Source organism: Python bivittatus, unplaced genomic scaffold (genome assembly GCF_059951505.1).
Source record: "Python bivittatus isolate LINGU-HERP-01145 unplaced genomic scaffold, Pbiv_v1 ctg000190_np1212, whole genome shotgun sequence".
In the NCBI taxonomy this organism is placed as follows: domain Eukaryota; kingdom Metazoa; phylum Chordata; class Lepidosauria; order Squamata; family Pythonidae; genus Python; species Python bivittatus.
Genome location: NW_028277042.1, coordinates 11,868,024 through 11,895,794, shown reverse-complemented (window position 1 = coordinate 11,895,794; position 27,771 = coordinate 11,868,024). Strand labels below are relative to the sequence as shown.

Sequence of the window (27,771 nt, the reverse complement as noted above, 5' to 3'; positions counted from 1 at the left end):
GTGATCGTGATTTATGGCTTTTTTACTATGGTCATTAAGCAAATCACGTTATTAAGTGAATTCCAGCAAAAACCATCCATTGGAGAAGTTGAATTTGTTCAATAACCATGTGATCTGCTTAATGACCATTGTAAAACCAGGTCCGTCACATGACTCACTTAATGACCATCCTGCTTAACAACCAATTTTCCAGTCCCTATTGTGGCCATTAAGTCAGGATTTTCTGTAGATTGTGAGTTAGGCTTAGCTGAGTGTGTGTGATGAAGCTCCAGGTTATCTGGTCTATTCCCCAGTAAACTAGATTTGAATTATCTTCCTTTACAATCATACATTCTATTTATTACATAAGAACAGTCACTAGAATCCAGAACAAAATGAACACCTCCAAATTCTCTACCAGGCAGCAATATTTCAACTGAAATAGGCTCAGCTTGTCTTCATTTCTTTAGAAATAAATTCTCTTTCCTTGGAAATAAATGCCAGCAGATGCCATTTCAAGTTTATAAGTACAGTGGTGCCTCTACTTATGAACGCCCCTACTTACGAATTTTTCGAGATACGACCAGCTCCGGCCCCAAAAATTTACCTCTACTTACGAACTCACCTCGACTTACGAACCAGATCCACGGCCATTTTCCGCCCATTCCACGTGGTCCGCGGCCATTTTTCTGCCCGTTCCACATGGTCCGCGGCCATTTTCCGCCCATTCCACATGGTCCGCAGCCATTTTTCTGCCCGTTCCACGTGGTCCGCGGCCATTTTTCCGCCCGTGCCACGTGGTCCGCTGCCATTTTTCCGCCCGTGCCACGTGGTCCGCGGCCGTTTTTCCACCCTGGCACGTGGTCCGCGGCCATTTTCCGCCCGTTCCACGTCCGCAGCCATTTTTCCACCCGTTCCACGTGGTCCGCGGCCATTTTCCACCCGTTCCGCGTGGTCCGCGGCCATTTTTCCACCCTGCCGCATGGTCAGCGGCCGTTTTTCCGCCCTTGACGCATGGTCCGTGGACGCCGGAACGGATTAACGGTAATTACATTGAACCTTATGGTAAAATTTACTTCGACTTGCGACCAACTCAACTTGCAATCAGAGTCACAGAACGGATTAAGTTCGTAAGTAGAGGTACCACTGTAGCAGAATGCCTTGTTAAGATTTTGCAAGGCTAAATTTAAAATTTTACACTGAAAGAGAATTAAATCTTCACTGCTAACATTAGCCACTCTTCCTTTCTCATTTTCTTTGCAGCAAAAATTGGCAAATCTAGCTTTAGGTCTTGGCAGCCACACAGGCCTCTGCCTTACCTACACAACTTCCTTCCTTTCCTCTCCACCTGCCTAGTGCCCCAAATGTTCATTTTCTATTCTATAAAAAATTAGCTAAAAGTTTCATCTCATGCAGAATTTATTTGCGTTTTAAGAAATAAACAACATTGCATTAATACCCAACCATTATACCTACCTGATGCAATAATTCTTCATCAAAGTTAGGCAGGCTTTTATCTTCCGTTACTGCTTTGCGCAAGTCTCTTGATCTAAGAGAACACAAGATGAAAATTAAGTCACTCCATGCTTCAGGATCCCCCACGTGCTTCCTCAGGCCATCCACCAGGTGGCAATATTACAGCTGAAAGAGGACTGTTGTTTTCATTTCTGATGCTTGGTCTTCCTTGGAAATAAATGCTGGGACATGTCATTTGAAGTCTGTAAATTCAAAGCTCTGAACCAAACCATTTAAAGGTATCCTCTGGACTATAAGCCATTCCTCCAACTGTTTAAATTAAAGGTAGCTAACTTGCCAATCATTATATGTAAGAGGCGTTTCTGTGATGCATTTTACAGGCAATTAATTTTAATGTTATTAATTCATTTAGGTGTTTTTCTTTTTGTCCCAGCCCTGTCCTTTTTGGTATGTGGCTTCTGATGGGTGCATATATAATCATACATGTATGCACACGCAAATGTGTCACATACACATTTTCTGGAGAAGGGGAAATCTCCAAAACTTATTTTCAGCAGGTTTTGGCAATCCTAGGTTAACAAGGTAAGGAAGCTAACATTGCACATGACTTTTGAGTTTATATATTTTTCTTCTATGCATCCTCTCCTGATTTGGATGGATCATCTCAAATTCAAAATTATCTTCCTTCTGGGTTAAGTTCAGTAATCTTGAAATGCGCAGGCACCCAGCATAGGGTCCTAAAACAGTCCACTCATTTCTAGTACAGTCTATATAAGAACATCGATAATGTCAATTAATTTGCACAAAAGTTAATAACTGATATGCCTTAAACATGCCCCCATAATTGAGTGAAGACCATCAAGAGATCCAGTCCTTATTAAACTTCCAACACCTGAGACAATGTCAGCTGTTCTCATTTGCTTGACAACAGCTTTTAGAATTAGCATTTTAAATACTTCACAAAAAAATTGAAGCCTACTTGTTAAATTGGTGGATTGACTTGAGTAGTTGAAGATGTCGGGCAACAAGATCATCCGCTGTCTCAGGAGTCTTAAAACTGACTGCAGATTTAAGGTACAAAATCTGTGAAATTGGCAGTATCTTTAGAACTTGGCTAGGCAATCCTCTGTTAAGATGAAGAACAGCCAGTTTAATCTGCTTTTTTGACAAGTCACCAAAGCTGGAGAGGCCTGAGTAAGTTCAACTTCATGGTATTAATGCACCTTATAATATGGAATGAATTCAATTACGGCTGGATCAATGCATCAGGCAGAATGAGACATGGAACAGAGTATACATTTTTAGGCAGCAAGTGCAGGATACATTTGGATGCTCACTTTACAATAATAAAACTTTCACTGCATGTAGAAAACAAAGTATAGCTAGTCCTCATTTAGTGACCACAATTAGGACTGGTAACTTGGTCATTAAGTGAAGTGGTTACTAAGTAAAATTGCGACTCTGCTTATGATCTTACTTCAGCTTTCCTCTGCTTTATAGATCTACAGAGGTTGTAAATGTTAGGGCTGGTCACAAAGTTGCTTTTTCATCCCTCTGGTCACTAAATAGGTCAGTTGCTAAATGAGGACTGCCTGGAGAGGCTTGAAACTTTCTCACTGCTACGTTTGTAAAAACTCCAGCAATACTCAGTGAGAAATCTGACCACTAGCCGTCCTTCTCTTGCACACACAGAAAGAAACATACTAGCAAAGACATAAGATCCTTTTTTCTTTTTTTTGGTTCAGCAATCAAAGAATGTTCCTGTGTTCTTGCTCCTTTGTAGGACTATCTTATTCTTAGTAAGCTTTCACTAGTCACAGTGGAGCACTCACTTTTTTTCCTGATCTTCCGGGTCATGTGAGCTTTGCAGAGTATCTGTTCTCCCTCCTCGGCGGATACTGCAGCCTGAAGAAGCTTGAGGAGCCCTGAATTCTTTAAACAGGGTGGAAGAGAAAGGATAAATGGGAGGATTTGGGCTTATTAAAATGATTACTGAATCCCACTGATGTTGCATATGTCACCTAACTATAGCAGCTTGAGATTAATTTAGAACCTATTATCCCACTTCTAAATCTGATACAGTGCAGAAGAGGAAAAGACTGCATTGAGTGGACAAAGACTGTATTGCGGGCAAGAGGCCCTGGGTTCAGTGCTCAACATCTCCAAGCAGACCTGGCTTATGTTATGAACTGGTGGTTCACGGTTTACTGAGTAGACCACAATGGATTGGCTTTGAAGGACATATTTATCAACAATGGTTTAAAAAATTCACTGCCATGGATCATACGTAAGTAAAGACATGACTTGAGCATGAAGTGCAACCTAGTCATTCTAAGCAATCATGAGCTCGATGAAGCAATGACCTGACTTGGAGTAGGACATTTTTGTTTTCACAGATAGTCCTCACTTAACTATTGTAACTGGGATTGGAATTTCCATTGTCAAGTGATGAGGTTGTAAAGCACAATATCATGTGACTACACCACTTAGCAACAGCAGTTCCAACAGTCCCCAGTTATTGTTGTTAAGCGAATCACCACAGGTTATTAAACAAGGACCTCACTTTACTGCAACTTCTGACTTCCTGCTGGCTTCCCCATTGATTTTGTGGAAAGCCATCAGGGAGGGTCACAAATTGCAATCACATGACCACGGGATGCTGCAATGGTCAGAAATCTGGGCTGGTTGCCAAGCACCCGGACTGCAATCATGTGACTGCGGGGGTGCTGCGACAGCCAGAACTTTGAGGACCAGTTGTAAGTACCACTCATTCAGTGCTGTGGTAAGTTTGAGCGGTCACTGAACAAATGGTCGTTAAGAGAGGACCACCTGTATGGGTTCTATCAACCAACTCATGCCTGGTTGCTATGGTCATGTTAAGGCTGGGAGGTATATTGTTAGCCCTATGAAAACTTAAGCATTTCTAGGCATACATGATGATTCTGAGGCTTCATGCGCCACTTACAGGCTCAGCATAGTCAAGGGGGGTGCACTGCCTGTTGTTCCTAAGGTGGACCGATGCGCCATACTGCAGCAGCAACTGAACCAAAGCTTTGTAATTTCCTATCACCGCTTTGTGAAGAGGTGTGTTGCCTTGGTTATTGGAAAGGTTAACTGAGGCTCCATGCTGGAAAAGCAAAAATGGAAAGGTAATATACATGGAAAGGAGGAAACAGACTTCTTTTACAAGCCATGCTTGCCAACTTTGATTATCAGAGCCTTCAAATTTCAACTGATTCATTAGTGGGCAATATAGGTTAATCTGTGAGGCTTCTGCAACAAGAAATTCAAAGGAAATACATAAGACTTCCTTGGTAAGAGTATTCAAGAGTTTTAAGCATTGAGTTCCCACTCTTTTTAGAATATCTCCTAAAATGTTTCTATAGCAGATTTTTATTAAAGTCTGAGGAAAAGACTTTTCCTATGTGTGCTATCTTATCTTTTCAACTAGGAATGCAGGAACTGATCTTTTTCTGTATGACTACCATGAGCTCAACAGCTAAACTGGAGTTTCTCTCCAATCCTTTTATTTCACACATTTCCTCCAAGGTTTTAAGAGATGACATGCACGTTTCTGTCCCTTCTCTTCAAGACACTCTTGTAAGATGAAGTGAGAAAAAGTCAGCCTGTATACTTTAGCCATATAGCAGCATCCATAATGCCAGTAATGTAAAATATATATATTTTAAAATAACCAATTAACAGGGAGATTATAAAGACTCTTGAGTTTCCTCTTCTCATTTTCTGTCCCCTTTGTCCATTTTTCCCTTACGTCTTCTACATTTCTACTCCAAACCTCTGGGCCAGGACTTTATTTCACATCTTATAATAATACCATTAATAACAATTGTTATTCAATTACTGTATTCATTATCACAAGCATCACTAATAATATCCCATTCCTGATATAGCAGAATGTTCATCTCCTGCTATCAGTTGCATAGCTGAACTAATAAACTGTAGATCACCCTACCCTAGGGTCCTTTTCATTGACAAACTACAAACTATAGCCTGGTTCAGATGTAATGGGAAGTTTATAACTATATCAACTCCCTTGTCCCTTCCCCCTTCCTCACCATCACAAAACAATTGGAAAGAGATGCACACAATTTTAAACAAACCACGTATCTCTGACTTTCAAATGTGAGAAATAAGTTTCTGCAAACATGAAAACAAATGTTTTCAATCTCAGTCCTTGCACTTATAAAAAAGGAGTAACTGATTCACGATTACCAAATACAAAAAAAATTAAAAACGGGGGGAAAATATTTAATAACAATCCCTCACCTGTAATAAAAAGGCTGCTATGTCCTGATAGCCATTCAAGCAAGCATACATTAAGGGAGTATTTCCATAAATGTCCTTTTTGTTTTGCTTAGCACCCCACTCTATCAGACATTTCACTACCTGTTGAAAAAAAGGGTATTATGACTATTTCAGTTTCAACACAAAACGAGCAGAACAAAAACTTTTCATTTCCACGCTCTACGGAAAAAAAGTTTGAAATCTGCTGCTTTAATTATTGATTTTGATTATGTGCCATCAAGTTGGTGTTCACTCCTAGTGACCACATAGATAAGATTTTCTCCATGACAATCTGCCCCTAACCTAGTCTTTCAGCTCTTCTAATGGTGCCCCCATCACTACTGTAACTGAGTCCATCCACCTTGCTGTGGTCATCCTCTTCTCTTTCCTTCCACCCTTTCCCAGCATCAGAGCCTTTTCTGGAGAGCTAGATCTTTGCAATAAGGTGTCCAAAATAGGATAATTTGAACCTGGTCATTTGTGCCTCAACTGAGAACTCTGGGTTGTGCTTTAATTATTATCAGCAAGAATACAGCTGGCGCCACAGTTTGCCTGGAGGCCAATGTATTCATTCATGCGCTCCCTAGCTGTCTCATCTCAGCTCAGGGGCTCACCTGAAAGTGGCCATTCTGGCAGGCAAGGTGGAGAGCTCCTGCTTGGTTCACATCTTTGGCTGCAATGTTTGCTCCATGTTTCAGTAAGAGGGCTACCAGGTCCACATGGCCATGTAGAGCAGCGACATGCAGTGACATCAAGCCAGTTTGATTTGTAGAATTCACTCCAAGGCCATTCGAGGGAAGCCTGAAGAACTTCTGTTGGGAGAAATAAAAACAAATGCACAGGACATCAGCCCAGCATTTCTGCATGACCCCCACCCAAGCTGAGATCAATACAATACAGAAACAATCACAAAACACACCATGTTTCATTTCACAGTTTCAATGTGTTATTGTGAGCTGAGCCAATGCAAAATGCACTGACATGAAACCATATTGGTTGTGATCATTAAAACAGATTTAAACAACCCCATCTGTTTTGCAAAGCAGCTACAAAAGGAAAGAATTAGGAATCTGGACTTGAACCTGGACTTCAAATCTTCTTCACCATGAGATACCTTGGGCAAGCTGATATCATTTACAAAAAGAAAGCCTTGGAAGGAAGCCAAAAAGCTAGTCAGTCTGATCCTCTCTTAAAAAAAACCCAAACCTTTATCTAAAATTCAAACCAATTTTCCCAATCTGGTGACCTCCAGAAGTTTTGAACTTGCACCTGGGAGCTCCCTGATCCAAGTCCAACATGATACCCATACACTATACGAGTTATACTTGCACTGGGTTCAAATGAATAGAAACTGAAGTTTTACTCAAGACTGCCACCTCCAGCTGTAATCAACCACCCTCATCTAAGCATCCCAGGAGAACCTGCCAGTGATCCTCCATTTCAACAAATTCCACCACACGGAGGCTTGAAAGTGCAGCTCTTTTGTGCCACACCTATATTATAGAACAGCCTTTCCTTAGAAATGAAGCTGTCTCCCTGCAAATTATTGTAAACTGAGTTGTTCTGGCCGGCCTAGTGTGAGTGACAGGAGCCTCTCTCGACATTTACTTTCATATTTGTATAGGTTTCTGTGTTCCAATTGGACTGCTCTTAGCTTTTATGCTCCTTAGCACTGTAAACACCAAGTCTGGCAGGTATAAATTTGATAAACAAAATGTATCATTTGTAGTCCTATTACTTTTGCACATTTATTCAGCTGCACCCCAAAACTCAAAGTAAGAGGCCCTTGAACTACAAACTTATAAATTAAAAATGGCAATCTCAATTACCAGAGGAAAAAATGAGAGATGACAGGAAAGACACAAGACTGATGGGAAACGAAGATCTCAGCTTACTTGCACAGGTACAAAACCTCCCTGAAGCAGAGGATGAGAAAACGCCAGAAAAAGCTGTAGAAGAGACAGCTGAGTCCATCCTTTGGAAAACCTTCTACTCCTCTTCTTAGCAGCAGAATGAACTCCCCTCTATCAGCTGCTCAGTCCTTACAACAGCCCAACTGGTAAGGAAAGCAGCTTTTTCCCAGCAGCTCATGGGAGCATCTTTAGAAGGCAAGTACGATTAATCACAGACTTCTCACAAGCCACGTATGTGCCAACCCAATAGGAGCAACCACCAACCTTTTGCACTGGACTACATCTAGAACACTGACACAAAGGATGACATAATTCTGGGGTCCCCATACTGCTGGCTTCTTTGGGATCTTCCAGATCATCTTCCACCCATTCCAAGAGATAACGCACCTGTAATAAATGCAGAGGGTGGGGAAAAGCTGTTGTTCGTTCAGGTCTCATTCATTACAGGGATCCATCTTTATCTGCTCTGCACCCCTTCGTAAGGAGTCTCACAGCACATTAAAAACTAGCCTATCAGAAAAAGCCTAAACTAAAACATTCTGCCTCTGGAAATGTAGTTTTCTGTGTGAAAGGATTTTTCCCACCTGGGCATACGGAGGCATTTTGAAATCTTATCACTCCACAGGTCTGACGTTCTTCAGCCCAGGGGTAATCACGCCACTTCAGCAAGAACAGAACAGCTGTCTAGTATTTTCTCAGAAATGGGCAAATTAAATGAGACGTGCCAGAAGACATAACGTGGCACCCTCGTGACATTTCATTTCCTACGAGGCAAATGAAAGAACAGTTAAATGTTCTCGCTGCCAAGATGAATTTGCTAAGGAGATGTGATATACATTAGAAAAGACATCCCCTCTTAATCTAGACTTTGATGTTCCCCTCTGCTCAAATCCTTTTAGCCGGGATTGCTGGAGATTAAAAACCAGAAAGCTTTGCACCAGAATAGGCCAATGTCTTTCCTTGCTGCTATTTCAGTTATCTTTTCAATATACTTCATGTTTGAGGCCAGAATGCTGATTTTTATCTAGAAGAAATACAGTTTGCTTGCAAAAACAGGGCTTTGCTCCCCCAGCCAGAGATGAGGGAAGCATAGGGAAATTCTTGGTTTCAAGCTTTGTACGTGGGGAAAGCCTTTTTACAAGCACTGCTGTTTAGAGACTGTAGTGCTGGCTCTAGATCTAGAGGAGGGATTCTCTTGGAGCAGGTGGCCTTCCTCTCTCCTTAGGAATCCACCTTCTTGGTACCTTAAGTAACATTGCCTATTTGTGTGCCTCCTCTTTTAGGTCCAGTCAACATCATCTTCCAAAGCCGTGTCTCGCGTCTACATCACAGTTTGCTATATGGCTACATCATAAATGATTGCTGAGAAAACACAATGGCTGTGTTCATATAATTGTGAAGCCAACCCAACCCAATCACGCTTAGACTAAGGTGTAAATTGAGGTAATGTGTAAGAACTGTAACTCTAAATATACACTCTTTAGCTCCCATAGCTCACTGGCTCTGTTCGTTTCTCACAACGAAACCTAGAAGTGAAGCCAGCGGGTGCTTTCAGGCAAAGCTGTTATGTGCAATTGGTTTGTATGACAACTTGGCTAGCTTTCGACAAAACGCTTAATCTTCAAGTCCCAGTGGGTACATTCTCCTACTATATTAAACTCGGGGTTATCTGTGGTTAGATTTTGCATGATTGAGCACCTTGTGTGAACTCAATGATTAACCAGTTTGGTTAATTCAGTAACTAAGCAGACAATATGAACCCAGCCATTGTCTGCCATCTTGCACAGAAAAGTTATTACAGGGGAAAAAATGGAAAATGTGGGAGCTGTCCAGAGTAGTTTTGAATGTGGGACAGAGTGGTGGCATCATCTTGGCCTTCACCTTAGATAGCAAAACATCTTAGGACAGCTCTTTATCTACTTAGCCCTTCTCTTGAGATACAGGAATTCCTGGCAGAGCAGCAAAAGCTCTTACTGCTATTGCTAATCCACAATTCGCACAATCCCTGGATTCATGCCATATTTAGGGTCTCAGTTTCCGATCCCGGCAGAGGGAAGATCACACATAATGCCCAACCATGGTTTACTGAATAAGCTAAATTGGCCAGATTTGCATAACACAATCAGTGAAAAGCAAACAGAGTTATCTGATGCATGAATAACTTAGCAAACTGACCAGCATTATGTCTCAATTGGGGCACAAGATTTTATCATCTTTTGCATTAACATTTTTGAAACCCTACATACATCAAAAATACAAATAGTATCATTTGCCTTGCTGAAGAGTGTCACAACTGTAAAAGGCTTCCAAAGAAGAGAGTAAAATTGCTATGGCAATTTCTCTGTCATCCCTGGAGACAGTAAATAATGCAAATTATAGGATGGGAACCGCCAAGTTAATATTGCTCTATAGAAAGGAAGATTTTGAAAAGCTAAACACCCTCCATTGCTTTTTACCTAAAGAGTGTGTGTGTGTGTGTGTGTGTGTGTGTGTGTGTGTAAATAGGGCTCTGTTAGGATCATTAGGTCTTCCATTACTTCTTGTACAGAGCTGATACTGTTATTATAGAACAATGATGCAACAAAGCCTGTTTTCATTCAGAACTACTTTTCTTGTGAAAAATAATGCTCCTAGACAGGATTATCAAAATTCAAGCCAAGAACATTGCATCAACCAGGAATGGCATTTTTTAAGAATGGCACAAATTAAGCTATATAGTCAAACTCCATACATACATAATGCATAACGTAAGTGGGACTTCAACTGTAAGTTGTCATACTACTGCTCAGGCTTTCAGCTGGACATGTCTTCTTGCAAGGTCTTCGTATTGTCCTCCTTCCCCATGGAAAAGATGATGAAGCAACTCACACCCCCTGAACATTTTTTGGCCCTTATTTGGATGCTTTTGTAATCAGCTTAGATTTTCTAATGGTGTCTGAAAACCTCAGGATCACCCCCAAACATTTAGCTGTTCCTACTATCCAGGATGGTGAGCAACTGGAACTGGGAGATATTTTCCAGCCTGGCCAGCAAAAAAAGTGAGAGTACAATCCTGGCCATTCCCATTATGCAAATGATGATCTATTTCTACTTGATTATCTTTAAGAACTTCTGGCTTATAGGTGGGAAACTCTACTTAGCACCATCATCAATGTATGTGCCCATAAACATCTACAATCTCGTGAATCCAGTGAGCTCTTCTTACCATCTCCAAGTCTCCATCAGCAACTGCTCTTAAAAGTTTGTCCACCTACAGAATAAACAACACCAGAAAGAGAAAGCATTTTAGCTGAATTGCCATCTACTACAGAATTGATATACAGCATTGCAAAATGGGGTTCTGTCCTTATGACAAGTCCAGAAGCTACAGCACGTGCAGAATGGGGCAGTGACCATGAACGTGTTAGATGGTTGCTGAAGCAATTACAATGGCTTCCAGTTATACAGGTAGTCCTTGGGTTAAGAACGGCCAGTTTACAGATGACCCAGTAAAGAACAGAGCCTACTGTAGCAAAATTTGAGTTAAATTCACAATGATTCGAGTTAAATACACAATGGTTCGAGTTCGTTACACAATACTACTTATACAGTATTAGACAATAATACTGTTCTGGCTTACATACACATTTGACTTAAGGACAGACCTTGGGAATGGAACTGGGGACCACCTGTATACCAAACCAGGCTGAAGGTTTGGCTTGACATAAAAGGACCCTAAAATCTAGAGACCAGGATGTCTGACAGACCTCCTTCACTGTTACAGATCTAGTTGACAGCTAAGATTGTGCCTGAACCATACATTAAGTATCATGCAAGCAGCCTTCTTAGTAGCCACCCCTTTGTTCTGGAATGCTCTTCCTCCTGAAATTTGTGAGATGCTTCCTCTACCCCTTCCCTGTATAAATCTGTGCTATGTCTCTATTTCTGTCTTCCTTCTTTAATGCACTTTTTAAATTAAATATGGCATTTTATACTGTTTTAAGTGAATGTTTCTGTTCTGTTTTTAAAGTGTTAACTGCTTAGAGTTTTTAGTGGGAAGCTATAAATAAACTTGGCTGACAATAAGCAAATTAAAGAACCCTTCCATGTGTTAAAATATTATATTTGTTCTCATGATATCCAGTTATAGGAAATCACACTTAGGGTCAAGTTTCAAAACTGAACAGTCTCTCTTGCTGAGTGATGGTTCCTTCCCAAATGCCTACAGCCCTGCAAGCTCCATTTCACTGTCAGGAACAGTTTATCACCAATATATAGTTTACATCAAGAACACATAATTTTTGGATCCCAAAAATTTAGATGAAGCCTCCAGAATGCCTCCAAAAACAGCCATCAAATTATTTTTTATATATCAAAAGAAAAGAATAATTAACTATGTGGGGAGTAATTGTATTAACTGTATGTCATTAATTTAATTTTCAATATATTCCAATTTAGCTTTTGAAGCTGCTTCTTTTTCCTAATATCTTTTTCTTTTTTCATTTTTCTTTCCTGCACTCTTATCTTTTATCTTAATTTTCTGCTTTATATTTTTTCATGTTACTTTTATTCATCTAAAAATTCTTTAATAAAATATATATATTAAAAAAAACCCAGCATGTCATTCAAAGGCTAAATTTGGTTTTTGGCTCAAAAAGTTTGCACAACACAGATTTTCCTAGTGGCATAAAGACTGTCAAATTGGGGTGCGTTCAAATAAATTCTGAAGTTGAAACAATTTACATGCATCAAGGTCAAGGCTAATACAGATTTTTAAACTACATTTCATCATGATCTTTAAAGATTTTTGTAACTTGTAAGAGTTGCGTGATGTATTATAAAAACTAATGGTTTGTTACATAGCCTGCATTTCCTTGCTCTTATTCTATTCTGGGATGATTATTTTCTTTAATACCTTCCCACCTGTTGATTCCAAGAGAAATGAAATTATCTACCACAGTTCCAAGAGGGATACATAATTGTCCTGGATTCTGGCTGGAACTTCTTTTTCCCTTCCTGACATGGGAGCTCCTTCCTAAAACTCTTCCTCAGACAGGATTGGATCTTTCTTTTTAAAGACCAAGCAAGGAACTGCAATCTGAAGAGTACAAGTAAGCTGCACATACGGGGAATTTATGGGTCCTTCTTGGTCTCCTGAATCTGCCAATCAAATGGATGGACCCTGATGCTACTTATGAAAGAGGGAGAAAGCAAGAGTAATATTAGAACTCGGATTGCCCTGCCAAATGCCCACTGTGTCACCAGCTTACCTCTTTATAATTAGCTTTAGTTTCTTCTGGTGTCACTGTTGCCACTGGTGTTACTGAAGATAAACTGGAGGTGGATGATATTTGGCTGATGGTGTCCTCACAACATGGAGAAGATCGGACCGGTGACTAGTGGCCCCCACAAAGAAAGCAAAATGAGAAAGAGTTGGTTACATCCTGCATTTACATAACGGCTGATCAGCAGGATACCTTTAAGCTAAAAGTTGCCACCAGCACTTTCAGATTACCTGAGAAGCACTCTGTCCTTTTTCAAAAGTGAGGAAGTTCAGCTCCATCAAGGATACAATCTGCAGATAAATTAAAACTCAATGAACAAGCAAGTGCAGATCTCAAGAAATTAATCAACTGGATATCAAATATGCTACCAGCAAATAAGAAATGAACTGAGTTCATATATGGTACTAAGTTATAACAAAGTCTGCTTTTTTATGCCCCAGCATATTGTGTGAACTCAACCATTGTGGCTTGTAAACCATGGTTTTGAACTCAGTGTTTTCTGCAAACCCAGCCAACTGTCGATTCAGGAGCTCCAGTTAAAGAAATAATGGCTTAGCCATAATATACAGAAAACATAGTTATGCTGGTCTATGATGGTAATAAAGATTTGATTTGAAAACATAGAGTTTCGTGACACTTTGAAAGCTAGCCAAATGTATTTTATTGTCATGTAGGTTTTTGTGGCTTCACAAAGATGGAGATATTCCTCATGCAGCTCATGTGTGTGTGTACACACCCACACTCTCTTTCTCTCTCACACATACACACACACACATAAATAAAACACAGCTGTGGCCTTTTTCTGCATTATCAGTCAGAAGCTATTTTTAAGTGGCTGTGCAAAGCTTTCTCCTTTTTAAAATCAAGTTCTCTTTAAAAATCAGAACAGAATAGGTTTTAAAAATGAGAGAGCGATAGAATTGATAAATGCCGACGGCCCCCATAAACAAATACACGTTGCATGCACGTATCAGAGGCAAACCAGCAACATTCCTATGTCAAAACCAAATAGAAATGATAATGAGGTGTTAATTATTGTTGGGGTTATTGCTAAAGCCCTGGCTCTATCCTGTCTGTAATTAAACAGTGAAAATACACAGGATGTCTTGGCTTCAAAAGAACTTAAAAAGCATCCTTAGAATACTGTAGTTAGCCAAAAAGTACCGTTGAATTTAATGCGCATTGCACAGGAGTCTCTTTCATCCGGTTCAGAATGCTTGGGCTAGCTCCATTCTGCAGGAGGACTTCAATAATTCCTTGGTAGCCCCAGCGGGCAGCTATGTGGAGGGGCGTGTCTCCTTTTTCATTACCAATGTCTAACTTGCAAGAATGGACATCATAATAAACCAGAGCCTTGACACACTAGAAAGTTAAAACAGAACAACAGGGATAAGACATTTGCATGAAAACAACTGCTTATATGCAACCTGATGGAAACTGCTGCTTTGCATTTTATCCAGCCAGAGAAAATGACTTAACTCTGCTATGCCAGGAGTGTTTGAACACAAAAATCTCTTCTCAGACAACATGCACGACAGGGTTAAGCACACCATGTGCACAATTCACACATTCTTCCATATAACAGAAAAGCAAGGAGGGCGACCGTTCTGAGCATGCTCTCAAGGCCTTTACCAGATTGTTACCTACAAAGCACCACGACAGCAGACCCACATTCAGGAGACACTCATCTCTTTATCCAGGCTTTATAATGTTTCTTCCATTGAATGCTTTAATTATTGCAATTTTATGCTAACACTATTGTATTTTAATGTTTTTAAAAGAAACCTGGTTAGTAGTGATGTCTTGAACATAGGAAATAGGGAGGAAGAGTGGTGTAAAAATAAAATAAATCAATTAAGAGTAAGTGTCTATGTTTTGTACCTGCAAGAATAACTGAAAACTTGATTGAAAAAAAAGCTAAAAGATTTGGAATTTGCTTACCCCTCAAAAGAGATAGAAAAGAAAGCTATGGTCCCAGTGACATTTTACCAATTACAGAACTGAAGGACACCTGCAAAAACTGCTGTTTTAGACAACCTACTTACATCTTCATGCCCATAAGCGCAGGCTAAATGAAGTGCGGTGTTGCCATTATTATCTTGGGCTTCTGTGCTGGACTTATAATGTAGCAAGAGGAGCTGAAAATAAAGAGGAAAAGCCAATGTTATTCAGAGAAGAAGTCAAAAGAGATTGGTATCTCCTGAGGGTCTTATCATTTCTGAAACCAAATGAAATTGCTAATGCCCAACTTCCCTTTTGGCTACCTGTTTGGACCAAGTTGCAAACCAGCATGAAAGCATTTCACTGTGCACTGTTGAACAACCAATACAGAGGTACCACCAAACTACTCAGGCCTCTCTACCCACAGGTAAACACTGCAGTAACAAGGCAATGCAAGGAAGCTTAGCTTTTCAAAGAAAAGCTACAGAAAATAAAGTTTCCTTCAGCTACATTAACACACCCTTTCTATCTGGCAAAATGTGACTTCAGCAGCGTAGCTGTACTTCAGAAAGTTGCCTTAAATAATAACGTTTAGTACTGACACAAGACATTTCAAGCCACCCTGTCACTTATTTCTAATAGTTTCAGTAACTGGTTTCACGTATGGCCCTTGCCTTTTACACCGTCCTTCCATTTTTCACACCCCCAACCGCATCCCACTTCCAAAGAATCTTGCATTCTATTTTTGTCAACGTAATACCACTAGATGAAGCAGCACATCAAGAGCTACCAACTCCTGCAAAATTCACAGTGACTTTTATGGGTGATGATGATGATTTGAAGTCAAAATTCCCAGGGTCCAATCTAACTGCGGTGTACCTCTATGCTGCCTCTCTGAGCATTGAGGAGACACGCACACAAAATGGCTGACTCATGTATTTATCCAATGGTTGCCAAGGTGGAAATGATCAACGCTGAGACGTCCATTTATTAAGTGAACCAGTCCTTCTACAATGCTCTTCACCATCCCAGTGGGACCTCTGGAGGCCCAAAAACACTGCTGTCAATAGAAATGATACTAAAAGCTGGTATTTTGCTCTGCAGTACAGCAGCTTTCTATTTCTTCTATTAAAAGAACTTTTTTTTTTAAGTTAAGGGTGTCAAGAAACCTGGTGGTGGGCACCAAGGGAGATGGCTGGGGACATTTTGGTAATGGATGACTTTTGGAACATCTGAAGCACTTTCCATGGAATATAAATCTTACAGCATTGAATTGCCTTCTCCTGTCCCCCCAGCCGCTTCAGAACAAACAAACAAAACAAAAATGGTGGAAGATGCAGCTTCATCAAGCAAAATGTTTTATTCATGTTTTGCTATTTACGGAAATGTTATTGTAATCCTCACAAAAGACAACGGGAAGACAGCACAGAAGAACTCAAGGCTAAATGCATCAGCTCTCTGGGCTAAAGGCCAGCGTCAGTCAGAAGCATTTTTTTTTCCGCACGCAGGGCCAACATCTCCATTAGGTAGAGTGAGGCAACCAGCTCTAGAAGGACAGGCTGGAAGAACAGGGAATAGAAGCTAAGTGTTGGCAAAGGCTACCTTAACCTGGTGGCTCCAGACACCACAGAATCATCCCCTATGAAAGGGATCGTACATGGCTTCTATTATTTAACTGTTTTTTTATATTAACCATGCAAACTTCTTGGGCTGACCCCATTCATTGGATGCCCCAATGGCCCTGTTGATGGTGTACATGCGGATCTCCACCAAACACATACATATTCAATCAATCAGTCAGTCAGTCAGTCACAGACCCAGATGGCATAAGAGGAAACACAGTATATAATACAAAGTGCTATATAATATGCACCCATACACACTTAAATAAGAAAGATCACAATATGGCTATCATTATGGAACAAAGTTAGGGCCCAGGTATCTCAGAGACTACCTTCCCCAATAGCTTCTGCTAGCCCTACCTGAATAACTAAGGGGCGCCTGCTAAGGGTCCCCACGTATCAGAACATACAATGGGAGGGGGCCAATGGGGGGGGGGTTCTCTCCTCCTTTGGAATAGCTTGCCCTTGATGCAAGGATCTCCCCCACTCTCATGGCCTCTGGAAGCAGGTAAACTGGTTTTTCCCCTTTGGGATGTAAAACACATCGTAGCTCAATAATTTCAGTACCTAATTAGGGGAATTAGATGTTGGAATTTACTGTTTTAATCTAACATTGAGTTTTATGCTGTATTCAATTTTGTAAGTCCTGGGAGCTGCCTTGAATCTGTTAGGTCTTGGGCTGTGGGCAAATCTCATAAATTAAAACAAACTAATAAACAGGGCTGAGGAGGCAAAATTGTCCTTCATTTTTTTTTCCTCCCAGTCCCGATTCAGTTGGATGAAAGCAAATTTTTCAAAGGAATTTCAGAAAAAATATTGGGGATAAAGTCTGGGGACCATGTATCAGGTGCTGTTGCCTCTCCTGGATTTCTATTACACAGATACAGCTCTTTAGCAAGTTTTACACTTGATCATACCTGACTAGATTAGAGAAATATCCCACCCACCCAGACTTGGGTGCTCCGTAGATATCTGGAATTCCAATTCCCAGAATCCCCCACTTAGCATGGCCATGGCTGAAAATTCTGGGAGTGGAAATCCAATCATCTGGACAAAGATGCCAAGCCTGGAGAAAGTTTTACACCCTTTAGGACCTATTCTGAAAAGCCATCATTCCACTATTAAAGCAACCAAGACCAGATTTTGCTTTCAGGAAGTAAGTGACCCAGGACTGAAAAGCACCTAAATGTTCTCTGTGTCTGTCTAAAAATAAAATTAGAATTAGAAATTCTATTGCGCAACATGGTTCACAAACTGTCTGAAGCTTACAGTAACATTCTGGTATCCTTTCTGACAGGCGAGATGAAGTGGTGTTGATCCGTGGTAATCCGTGGCACTGACAACAGCGCCTTTGGAGACTAGCAAATCAATTAACGAGGCTTGCCCTGTGGGAAAAGAAACCTGTTCATTACCATCAAAATTATAGCATTTCACAGTGTTTTTTTTAAAGCGTGTTGCATTTTCAGAGTCAATTCTGAGTACATAATAACTTTCTCTTATCCTTCCTGTGCAAGCTGTGCAATAACTCGTGGGCAAGTTCAGAGCCAAGCAAGAGAATTTCCAGCAATAATGGATGAAGTTAACTTATTCCTGAGGGTCAGAAATGAACACCAATTGAAGACGTGCAGCAAAGGGCATCCTTTACTTAGGAACATGGGGGCAAACTAACTGAGCAACCCCAGCACTACCAAATAAAGAACTTGCCTGCAAATGTTCAAGTCCTACAAACAGCTGACGGATGCTGCAGTGAATGACTTGATATTGCCAAGAAGACCGAAGCAGGCTTTTAGGACAATGCTCACACCTCCTCAAGGCAGGTCAAGAAATTGGAGGAGCCAAAAGGGTTTTAAAACATGTCCCCTGACAAGCTGGGACCCAAGATTATCTATTTCCCCCTGGAATAACCAAAATAATCAGAGCCTACAATTAAAAGAAAAACTCCTATCTTGCAAATTTTCAGCTACATCAGTGGGCAACCTGCGGCCTTTCTAAGGTTGCTGCGCTAGAACTCCCACCATTCCTGTTCATTCCAGCTGCATAACCCACTTGCCACTACAGTATTTCATAATTTAGGGCTTTTTCAATATCCTCCTTTAATTTTCCTAGCTCTTAATGTAAACTGCTTCATCTTTTTTTAAACACAAATGATCCTGAATATTTTTCCTTTGACATAAACGTTTCTCTGATGCAGGCTTTCAAAATACAAATTCTCCTGTTCTAAATTCACTTTTTGTATGTCACTCCTGTTGTTTACACAGAAATTTTATTAATTTTTAAATAAAACTTAGGGGTTTTTTTTTAATATTTGTCAGAGACAGTGTGCCTATTTTTATTGGAGAAAGTGAAATACAAGTGGACTTGGTATTTGCCCCCAAATGGTAGTAGAATATCCCAATTCATTTCCAGCAAAATTAATGGAAGAATTCTTTTGGATCCCTACTTCTTTTTCTTTTCTTTATTTATTTTGCAAATGTATATGGCTGCCCATCTTCATCTAATAACTCAGGGTGGTTAACCAAATATAAAGCAAAACCAAACATATAATAGCAGTAAAAAGAACAACAAAAGTCACCAGATAAAAATAATTTTTCAAACAGTGCAGAGCAGTGTTTCTCAACCTTGGCAACTTTAAGATGTGTGGTCTTCAACTCCCAGAATTCCCCAGCCAGCATGGCTGGCTAGGGAGTTCTGGGAGTTGAAGTCCACACATCTTAAAGTTGCCAAGGTTGAGAAACACTGTGTAGAGCAAAACACGCAGACTGGACTTCGCTAGCCTCCTTGCCCTAAAGGGTTTGCAACCTTCAAAACACCCAACTAAGAGAGCTAAAGGATTGTGCTATACTGGGGAAGGCCACCCTACAACATTTGAAAAATGAAAAAAAAAAAATGGGGTGCTCACCATAAATAGCAGCTACATGTAGTGGAGTAAAACCCTGGTCATCTCTAGAAAATGGAGTAACGATGGAAGGATCATTCAGCTTCCTTAAAGCAATAATAAAAGACATGATCAAACTTAAGCAGAATGCACCTATTTTAATATCTTCACAGCTTTTTCTGTCCACAAAAAGTGCTGTAATAGGGACCCTGTTGTGGTGCAGTGGTTACAAGGCCACCTATTAAAATTCTGCCCTACTCTGAGCTAGCTAGCAACTCTTCTGTCAGCTTCAATCCTTTCCTCCTAAAAAATGGCATTAACAATGATACTGACCTACCTTACTGAGCCATGGAAAGATGACTGAATGAATGCATGCATAACCCTTATGCATACGCAGACCATAATCTGGTATTATATCTGAATCGAGCCACTATAGACAGAATCAAGTGTCTTCACTTTCACTCTGAATCATTTGGGATAGCCCTTGGAAAAAAATGACTCTTACCCAGAAACTAGCTTCTCACATTTGTCACAAAAGCAGAGCGGATGGCACATGTTTTGCACTGTATCCTTATCACTATCTCCTTGGCTCAATAAGCGTTCTACTTCTTCTTGGTTGCCCGAAGCAACATGCTGCAAAGAACAATGAGAAAGACACATCTGGGCAGGTTCAAAACCCAAGCAGACAAGAGACCTGATGGAGGAGTAAGTCCTTGAAGAACAACGAGAAGGGCTCGGGGTCGGTTCTCACATCACAGCAAATGGTAGAAGGGTCTGTGTTTCCATCAAAAGTCACTGGTTTATTGTCTGCCATCTCTGACAATAATTCCAGTATCTGACCGTGTATAGTAAACTGGCCATCAGAAGCTATGAAAAGAAATCATATGCTTTGGAAAAGCAAAATCGGTGCAAATAAAAGCAGGATAAGCTCTGAAGCACACATACAAGAGGAATGACAGCTTCCAAACAGCTTCAGAAAGGAAACTCATAAGTACCTAATTGCACCCAAACAGACCAGGGACAGGCATTCCTATGAACCAATGGGGAATGCACAGTAGCGGCCTTCCTTGGATCTGTATGCCAATGCAGTTTTAGATATGCAATTACTCCTAAATGAGCATGTTAACTGTGACTACTTTAACTAAACCATAAAAACCAGTGAGGGTCTGCTCAAGTCCGACCAAGGTCAGCATGCCTTATTCAAGCTGAACAGGGATAAACCATTTTCTCCAATTGTCATACTGATTAAGAACAATTGGAGCTGTGGTTCCAATGTACCTGGAAGACACCAGGTAGGGAAAGGCAGATGTGAGATTACAAACTTAGCTCTTCAAGATAAATTTCGACACGCAATTTTAAAAATGTAAAAATGACACCATTTAACGTAAGTCAATAACAAGAGAGAAGTAGAGTCCAAACAATACTGATGTTCCCTGATAAAAAATCTTTGTGTTATCTAACACAATTTTATTAGGCCAGAACGGGTTAACCAAACCCTTTCTTAGGATCGTATAACTTCATTTGAAAATGTAGTTTCCATCTCTCCATTTACAAGAATTCTCAAAGGGGCAGATATTTTTTAAAAAGTACATTTAAAAATCCTATATACAACTTCAACAGCAATAAAATGGTAACATCAAACTGATTCAGCAGCTTCTCTGTGCCAGCAAGGAGAAGACATATTCTGGTCCAAACAAACTCTCAACGCATTAAAGTTTAAATATTTGACTAAAAAAGGAGCTTTAAGGATGTGCCCACAGAGATCACTCCTAGAAAAGCCTCCCCCAGCCTCATCTCCCCCATGGCAGATGATTAAATGGAGGGAGGAATCACACGTGTCCTGCTTAGAAAATAAATAGAATATTATCATGAATAAAACCATATTTCACCAACATTGATGCTACTCGGATTAAAGCATCCATAATTGTATTAGTAATTTAAATAGCCAATAAAAGTGTCACAGGAAAGATACGTGCCATACTTTCATCAATTCTAAAACACCCAATTTTAGGCCACAGAGAACAGTGGAGACAGTCCTTCAACAGGTTGCATTAGAAAGGATAATATTTTGCTAATACTTGTGAGCTAATCCAATAGCTATGCAATCCAAACCTTAAATAAGCAGTCTATCGGGGTGGTGGACATGTGGGAGAGCAAATTCATTCTCTGTCTTAAGAACAGCTTCTCACTAAATCCTTCAGATCCCTACAAAAGGAAAAGAGAGAAAGAATATATGAACGAGAAATATTTAACTGACAACAAGTATTTGCAACTGTCTTTTTCCCCCTCTGGTTTAACAGACAACATCAGATTCCTTTAACCCAGTGTTTCTCAACCTCAGCAACTTTAAGATGTGTGGACTTCAACTCCCAGAATTCCCCAGCCAGCATGGCTGGCTGGGGAATTCTGGGAGTTGAAGTCCACACATCTTAAATTTGCTAAGGTTGAGAAACGCTGGGTTAACCTGATGAATTCCATTTCCATTTTCCCGACTCTCAAAATTTAACACTATCAATTTTATTGCACCAAAGGATGGTTTTTCAACATTTTAATGTAACTAGTGAACAGAATCAATTCCATCTTTCAACCAAAAGCACACACGTAGAATCCTAAAAAGAAAGTGAACGTTAAGAAAATTAAAATCACAACAGGAGAACCACAATGTCATCCAAGAAAACTTCTGTTCTTTTATCAACTAAGTTATGCATTCGACGTATATCCTGCCTTTTTCAGAGCAGCTCAAGGTGGCATACATAAGGGGCCCCTTCTATTTGTCTCAGCAACAGCAACTCTGGGAGGTCAGTTTCTGCGAGAGACTAATACCAGGGCCTCCTGCTCCTAGTCCAACACCTTAACTGCTACACTTTATTGTCCCCAATTTTATTATAACATTAAGAGTTAGAGCAGCATTTGTACATGGCAGAAACCCACTTGAGAGCCAGTCTGATGGAACACAGCCCTCCTTGCACCATTTCTAATCTCGTATCAGTAAGGATTTGTTTGTGGCCAAAGTTGAGAGTTGTGGAGTTCTTGGTGCTCTCTGAGGTTGGTTGGTTGCTTGCAGACAATTCACTACCCGACTAGGTGACATCATCAGTGCCTGATCATCAGCCTAATCATCAGCACTGATGATGTTACCTAGTTAGGTAATGAAATGTCTGCAAGTGAATAACCAACTTCAGAAAGCACCAAGGCCACCATAGCTCAACCCTGAACTATATATATTCTCTTCTACTGGGCTGGGAGTTGTATCAACATTAACAATTTACAGACAGGAACGGTAATCAAATGTTCTCATTTAAGAGTCCTCTTACAATGGAGTTTTTATTCAGATATGTTCACATCGTTTATTATGGAAAATAGAAAGTGGTACAGCTGTTTGACATGGATTTATCGTCTTGAAGAAGCACACGTATGCACAAACTCCCAGTGTTATAGCAGAAATGAGGTGAAATCAGACTGCGCTCTATCCTTTATAAGCATATTTCAATGGAGAGCGCCCTGACAAACTAATTGTAAATATCAAGATTTATTAATACTGACACTGCTTGTTGCATTGGTTCTGGTGCCATTACAAAGCCAAAACTGTACCAACACAACAATTGGTTCTTTGTGTCTGATGAGCTTCACCCACCACGCGATTCTGGCTTCAAAGCCAGAGAGAAGCAGATTCAGGTCAGTGAAATATAGACAGGGTTTACAAACCATGTTATGCACTAACTGGTTTCACATTAGCAAGATCTGTGAACCCAGCCATCATGAACTAAGGTTTGCAGCATAGCATGCTATACAAAATCAAGCTAATTATGGTCTTAAGAAATCAGTCTTAAACAAGCTGTGGTTTAGCTTGTGTGAACTATACCACAGAGAACAAAAAAAGTGTAATTCAATAGAGGAATGGCAATAGCAATGGTAGAACAGAATTTTGTTTTCCACAGCAACTCCAAACCCAACTGCAAAGAACTTTAGGTAGCATCATGTGTAAATCCAGTTTTTGCAAGACTGCCAGCAATCAAGAGGACCGACTGGAGTTAGATGGACAAGGAAGATGACTGGCAGAAGGCAGCTTTTTACCACTGATATGAATGTGTGACTAGTTTGAAAACAAAGGTCAGCCAAAAGGAACAAAGCCAGCTGGGCGACCTTGGGCCAGTCACTCTGTCTCAGCCCCAGGAAGGAGACAACAGCAAAGCACTTCCAAAAACCCTTGCCAAGAAAACTGCAGGGACTTGTCCAGGCAGTCACCAAGAGTCAAAACTAACTCGAAGGAACAAAATAAAAAGAATCAAAAAGAAGGAATAAAGGGGACATCTGGTTCTAACTCAAACCCACTTCCTTACTATTGCTAATACAGTTTTAATGCTCTCATTTTATTATGAAGTTGGTTTTTATTTGTTTGGTCAATCATGTTGAATAATTCTCTTCTGGGAAGGTAGAATGTAAAGGGTCAACTGTGAAGTGACATCTTGGGTAAGAGAAAGGAAGCAATAACAGGGCTGGAGAACTCATCAAATGATGCTGAGGGATTGAAAGTCCTCTTCATGTTAGAGAGAAGAAATAACTAAATTTATATCAGACAAAGCTGTGATACACTTGGGTTTTAGGTTGGTATGTCATGTGTGAACTTACAAATGATGGTTTCCAAACCACAGTATTTCATAAAGTATGAACTTGGCAACTGTGGTTTATTCAAGGCTCAACACATATTTTATAATCAACCATATTCTGATGACAGAGTTTATCTTTACACTATGCTAATATGCTGGTCTATGATCATAATAAAGATTTGATTTGATTTACACTAAGCTAAATGCAAATGAAATGCTTTTGCTCAGCACATGTCAACCTAGCCAGTGTTGTTATAGATGCTCTCAAAACTGCTGAAGGCTTCCAACCCGCATTTCAGATTGGAATAGGCAACGTGGTGCCCTCTGGTATTTCAGCTAGCCATTCCACAAATCCTTGGGTGTATGGTCAACAAAACACAGGAGCCAGGGATGGGAAACTTGGTCCTTCTAGTAGGTGTCATTAACTTCAACTCTCAATAGATCCTGACAGCCCAGCCCATGGGGAATTGAAGTCTAATTGAATTAGAGCATGCTTGGCTGGAGAAGGCTGTATGATATCCCTGTTTTTTTCCCCCTTCCATTCTCATGAAAGAATTGCAGACTGAATCAAGACTGATTGCAGTGCCAGCTGGGAACTGGACAGCATCAGCAAGCCAATTCAGGTTGATGAAGCATATTACAGGGAGTCCTCATTTTGCGACTGCCTCATTTAGCGACCACAGTTATGACAGTGATGAAAAAGTAACTCTGCAACCAGTCCTTGCATTTACGACCTTTGCAGGTCTGTAAAGCAAAGGAAAGCTGAATTCAGATCATAAGCACAGTTGGTTTCACTTAGCAACTGCTTCATTTAACAACTGAGTTGCCAGTCCCAATTGTGGTCAGTAAATGAGGACTACCTGTACTGATTTTCCCTTTTTATACTACCCCAATCCAGTTCTGGTATCCCTTCCAGATTAAGCCCCAATGACTTAGCAAAGAATATATCTCAATCTGGCCCCTCACCATGAGATATAAGCTATTTTCAAGCAGTAAAGGGGGGAACCAGCACCTCAAGATCCCAGCATATATCTTACCAAACATTTTCCTTACTTCTTAATCTGTATAGCAGATAGGTTGAGTAAGCTACAGTTCAGTTAACCATGAGTAAATCTGTCATGTAAGCACAGCATCAGGGATTTAAATGCAAGTTAGGCCAAAAAGGTTGAAACATGAAACTCATGGAGCTGACACACTGCAATTCTTAACTGAGCAATCCAAATCTTCTGCAAAGAAACATACATACAACCATTCATGATTTGCCTTGCAAATAAATGATCTGCAAACATCTGAAATAACAAGTTTTAAAAATTAAGGGGCAGACAGCTGCATTTCAGCAAAAGTACCAGGAAAATTTTTAAACAATTAAGTACTGGGAAACTGGGCATCTTTTATTGAGTCATTTAAAGTAGTTTTACTTTAAAGAACTGCACACATTCTCAAATTCATCAATACATTTTATTTTACAGAAGACAGCAAACGTTTCCATCGTCCCCACATTTTTGCCTTAAATTTCTTCAGACGTTAGAGTAACAAGTTATGAACAATCTTCAAATCATCTTCAGGCAAAATACTGAGAAGTGCAACCATTTATTCTGTTCCACACACCTTCCTTTTTTTTTTTTTTTTAATCTAACATGGCTCTGAGATCTAACAAGCAACCCTTGCAGGCCACCTCTGCCATTTTAGAAAGGAAAAGCCAAGTGGCACAAGTTTGCTTGAGAAGGTATCCTACCAAGAAGCAAAGTGAAAGTACTTTGCAAAAGTGATTCAAAGTGCAGCAGAGGAGTGAAGCGTTTGCCGGAAAGGAGCCCCAGGCCTTCGGCATCAAGAGATCCAGACCAAGCCATTAAACACCTAAATTCCATTCTTTGTAGTTGGCTCACAGACGCAGCTTTCATTCAGGTACCATGTCCACATTCTCCAGCTTCGATTCAGATCAGGAGCACCTAAAGTTTTGGAAGTTTCTCTCGTCATCAACTTTGTGGTAACTGTACGGTCTAAAGCAGAAGCAAGGAACCTGCGGCCCTCCAAAAGTTGACAAACTGCAACGTCCAACATGACTTGCTGGTGGTCATGCTGGGAGCTGTAGCTCAACTTTCTCTAGCAGGCTGCAGACTCCCCACCCCAGACCAGAAGATTTGGGGCAGGATTCTCAGAGAAAATATATATTTTCAACCCCTGTAAGAGACGCTTAGAGACCCATCATTTCATGTCTTGGAAAATTCAACACTAGCTTAAACTCCATAATGCTAAATTATCTAGCATTCTGTATTCAGAGTGATTAGGTTAACCAGGCATTCTAAGTTAGAAGGGCACCACGCCAACTGGCTTGGGGGTTACACCAATTTGGGGGCAAGATATAAGCAATAACAGTAGGCAGGTCCAGAGTTCCTTTGGGGTGGACATTTCAGGAGTACTGAAAGGTGCCTTAGGCCTCCACAAGATTTAAGCCATGTGTTTTGTTCTGTAAACACCCCCCAAATCCTAAAAATATGGAGAAGGAAAAGAAGATGATTTTGTGGCTGGAAGAATATTTCCAGCCACAAAAGGAATACTGGCAGGTCATTTACAGCCGTTGCTCACATTCCATACTAGGGCAAAACCGAGCAAACCCCACTATGCCTTAAACCAAAGTGAAAGAGATCCCTGGCACTTCCAGCATGTTCTGCTGATGCTTCCCACTTCTCAACTTACATGCAGAGCATCCGAAGCTGGTAGATTTTTATTAGATGGCATAAATGGAAAGAAAAGGCAGGTTGACCCAATAAAGCCTCCAGCAGCACTTTGAAGATCAAAATGAACTATTACCATGGTTAAAATCTGCCAGCTGCCTCTACATTCATTCCAGAAAATAGCTTGAATTGCCATCAGGCAGTTCTCCATTCATCAGGTTTTTAAAACCACCTTCAGAGTGCCTTCAAAGCATTAGTGCTTTTAAAAAAAAAATCTCTTGACATATCTGCTGTGATTTCACTCACATGCGACAACACATTCTACAAGCCAACAATTTATTGCTGACGGAAACTGTGCAATCACTGTAACTTGGCTGTATGTCTTAACACACAAAGGTTGTTGATTTAGCCCTATAATCTCTCACTCAGCTCAGAATATAACACAGTTGGAATATATTCCACTTAATGTATCAGCGTGGCTTTAAATGATTTGACTAAGCCCAGAATGCTGAAATCCAAAGGTGTCTTTGTTTTTAAGTCTAAAATAGGCTTGTGCCAACTACTGTAATCCTAAATCAATGGTGCTTTTAAGTGCAGCTCTGAGAGGCCCTCCAAAAGCTGTTGACATATGCTAATTTTTAGTTAACAGAAGGTGAGAGACTTATTAAATACAGGGGCAGATAACCACCCCAACGCGTTCAAATTAAGTTTGATTCAATTTACTCAATCAAAATGTATTGTCTTGATCCCATCTGCTGGTATGCCATGCAAAAATAATAATAAAAACACACTCCTGTCTTAGGACAGGATTTGCGCTAAATAAATTAAAGCCTGCATCTACAAGTGAAATGCATGAAATTGCACAGGCGCATATTTCCTGCAGCTTGGGATCTTCACTTTGGGTTTGCCCTTCATGCTTCTTGTATGCACAAGATTAAAGGTGGGTCTTTTCGCCAGCCTTTATATTTCAGCAGCCTAAGGCTTCGGTTACTGAAATGCTTGAGCAGCGTACACAGGATAAGGAACAGCTTTGACAAGCTCTCCAGAAAGGGCTCCTGTTACAAGGTGGCCAGAATCCTGCAGGCCTACAAAAGCGGGGACGCTATTAGAGAGA

At 40.4% G+C, this 27,771-nt stretch overlaps 1 protein-coding gene across 6 annotated transcripts in view; it reads right to left on the bottom strand.

Moving 5' to 3' along the window:
* Positions 1-27,771, bottom strand: part of ANKRD27 (ankyrin repeat domain 27) — a 42,233-nt gene that overhangs the window by 1,542 nt on the left and 12,920 nt on the right. For 2 of the 6 annotated variants that reach the window (XM_088136071.1, XM_007430843.4), the window contains 16 exons: positions 21,488-21,580; positions 19,881-20,008; positions 19,400-19,482; positions 17,770-17,885; positions 14,983-15,075; positions 14,102-14,299; positions 13,168-13,227; positions 12,923-13,048; positions 10,879-10,923; positions 7,938-8,060; positions 6,375-6,572; positions 5,743-5,862; positions 4,421-4,582; positions 3,288-3,387; positions 2,435-2,516; positions 1,456-1,528 (listed from right to left, as the gene is read on the bottom strand). In XM_088136071.1, coding sequence (XP_087992197.1) covers positions 1,456-1,528; positions 2,435-2,516; positions 3,288-3,387; positions 4,421-4,582; positions 5,743-5,862; positions 6,375-6,572; positions 7,938-8,060; positions 10,879-10,923; positions 12,923-13,048; positions 13,168-13,227; positions 14,102-14,299; positions 14,983-15,075; positions 17,770-17,885; positions 19,400-19,482; positions 19,881-20,008; positions 21,488-21,580 — 1,800 coding nt within the window. Of the gene's footprint in view, positions 1-1,455; positions 1,529-2,434; positions 2,517-3,287; positions 3,388-4,420; positions 4,583-5,742; positions 5,863-6,374; positions 6,573-7,937; positions 8,061-10,878; positions 10,924-12,922; positions 13,049-13,167; positions 13,228-14,101; positions 14,300-14,982; positions 15,076-17,769; positions 17,886-19,399; positions 19,483-19,880; positions 20,009-21,487; positions 21,581-27,771 lie in introns of those variants that run through there. The other 4 variants (XM_088136074.1, XM_088136073.1, XR_015795271.1 and 1 more) reach the window with 3 other exon arrangements.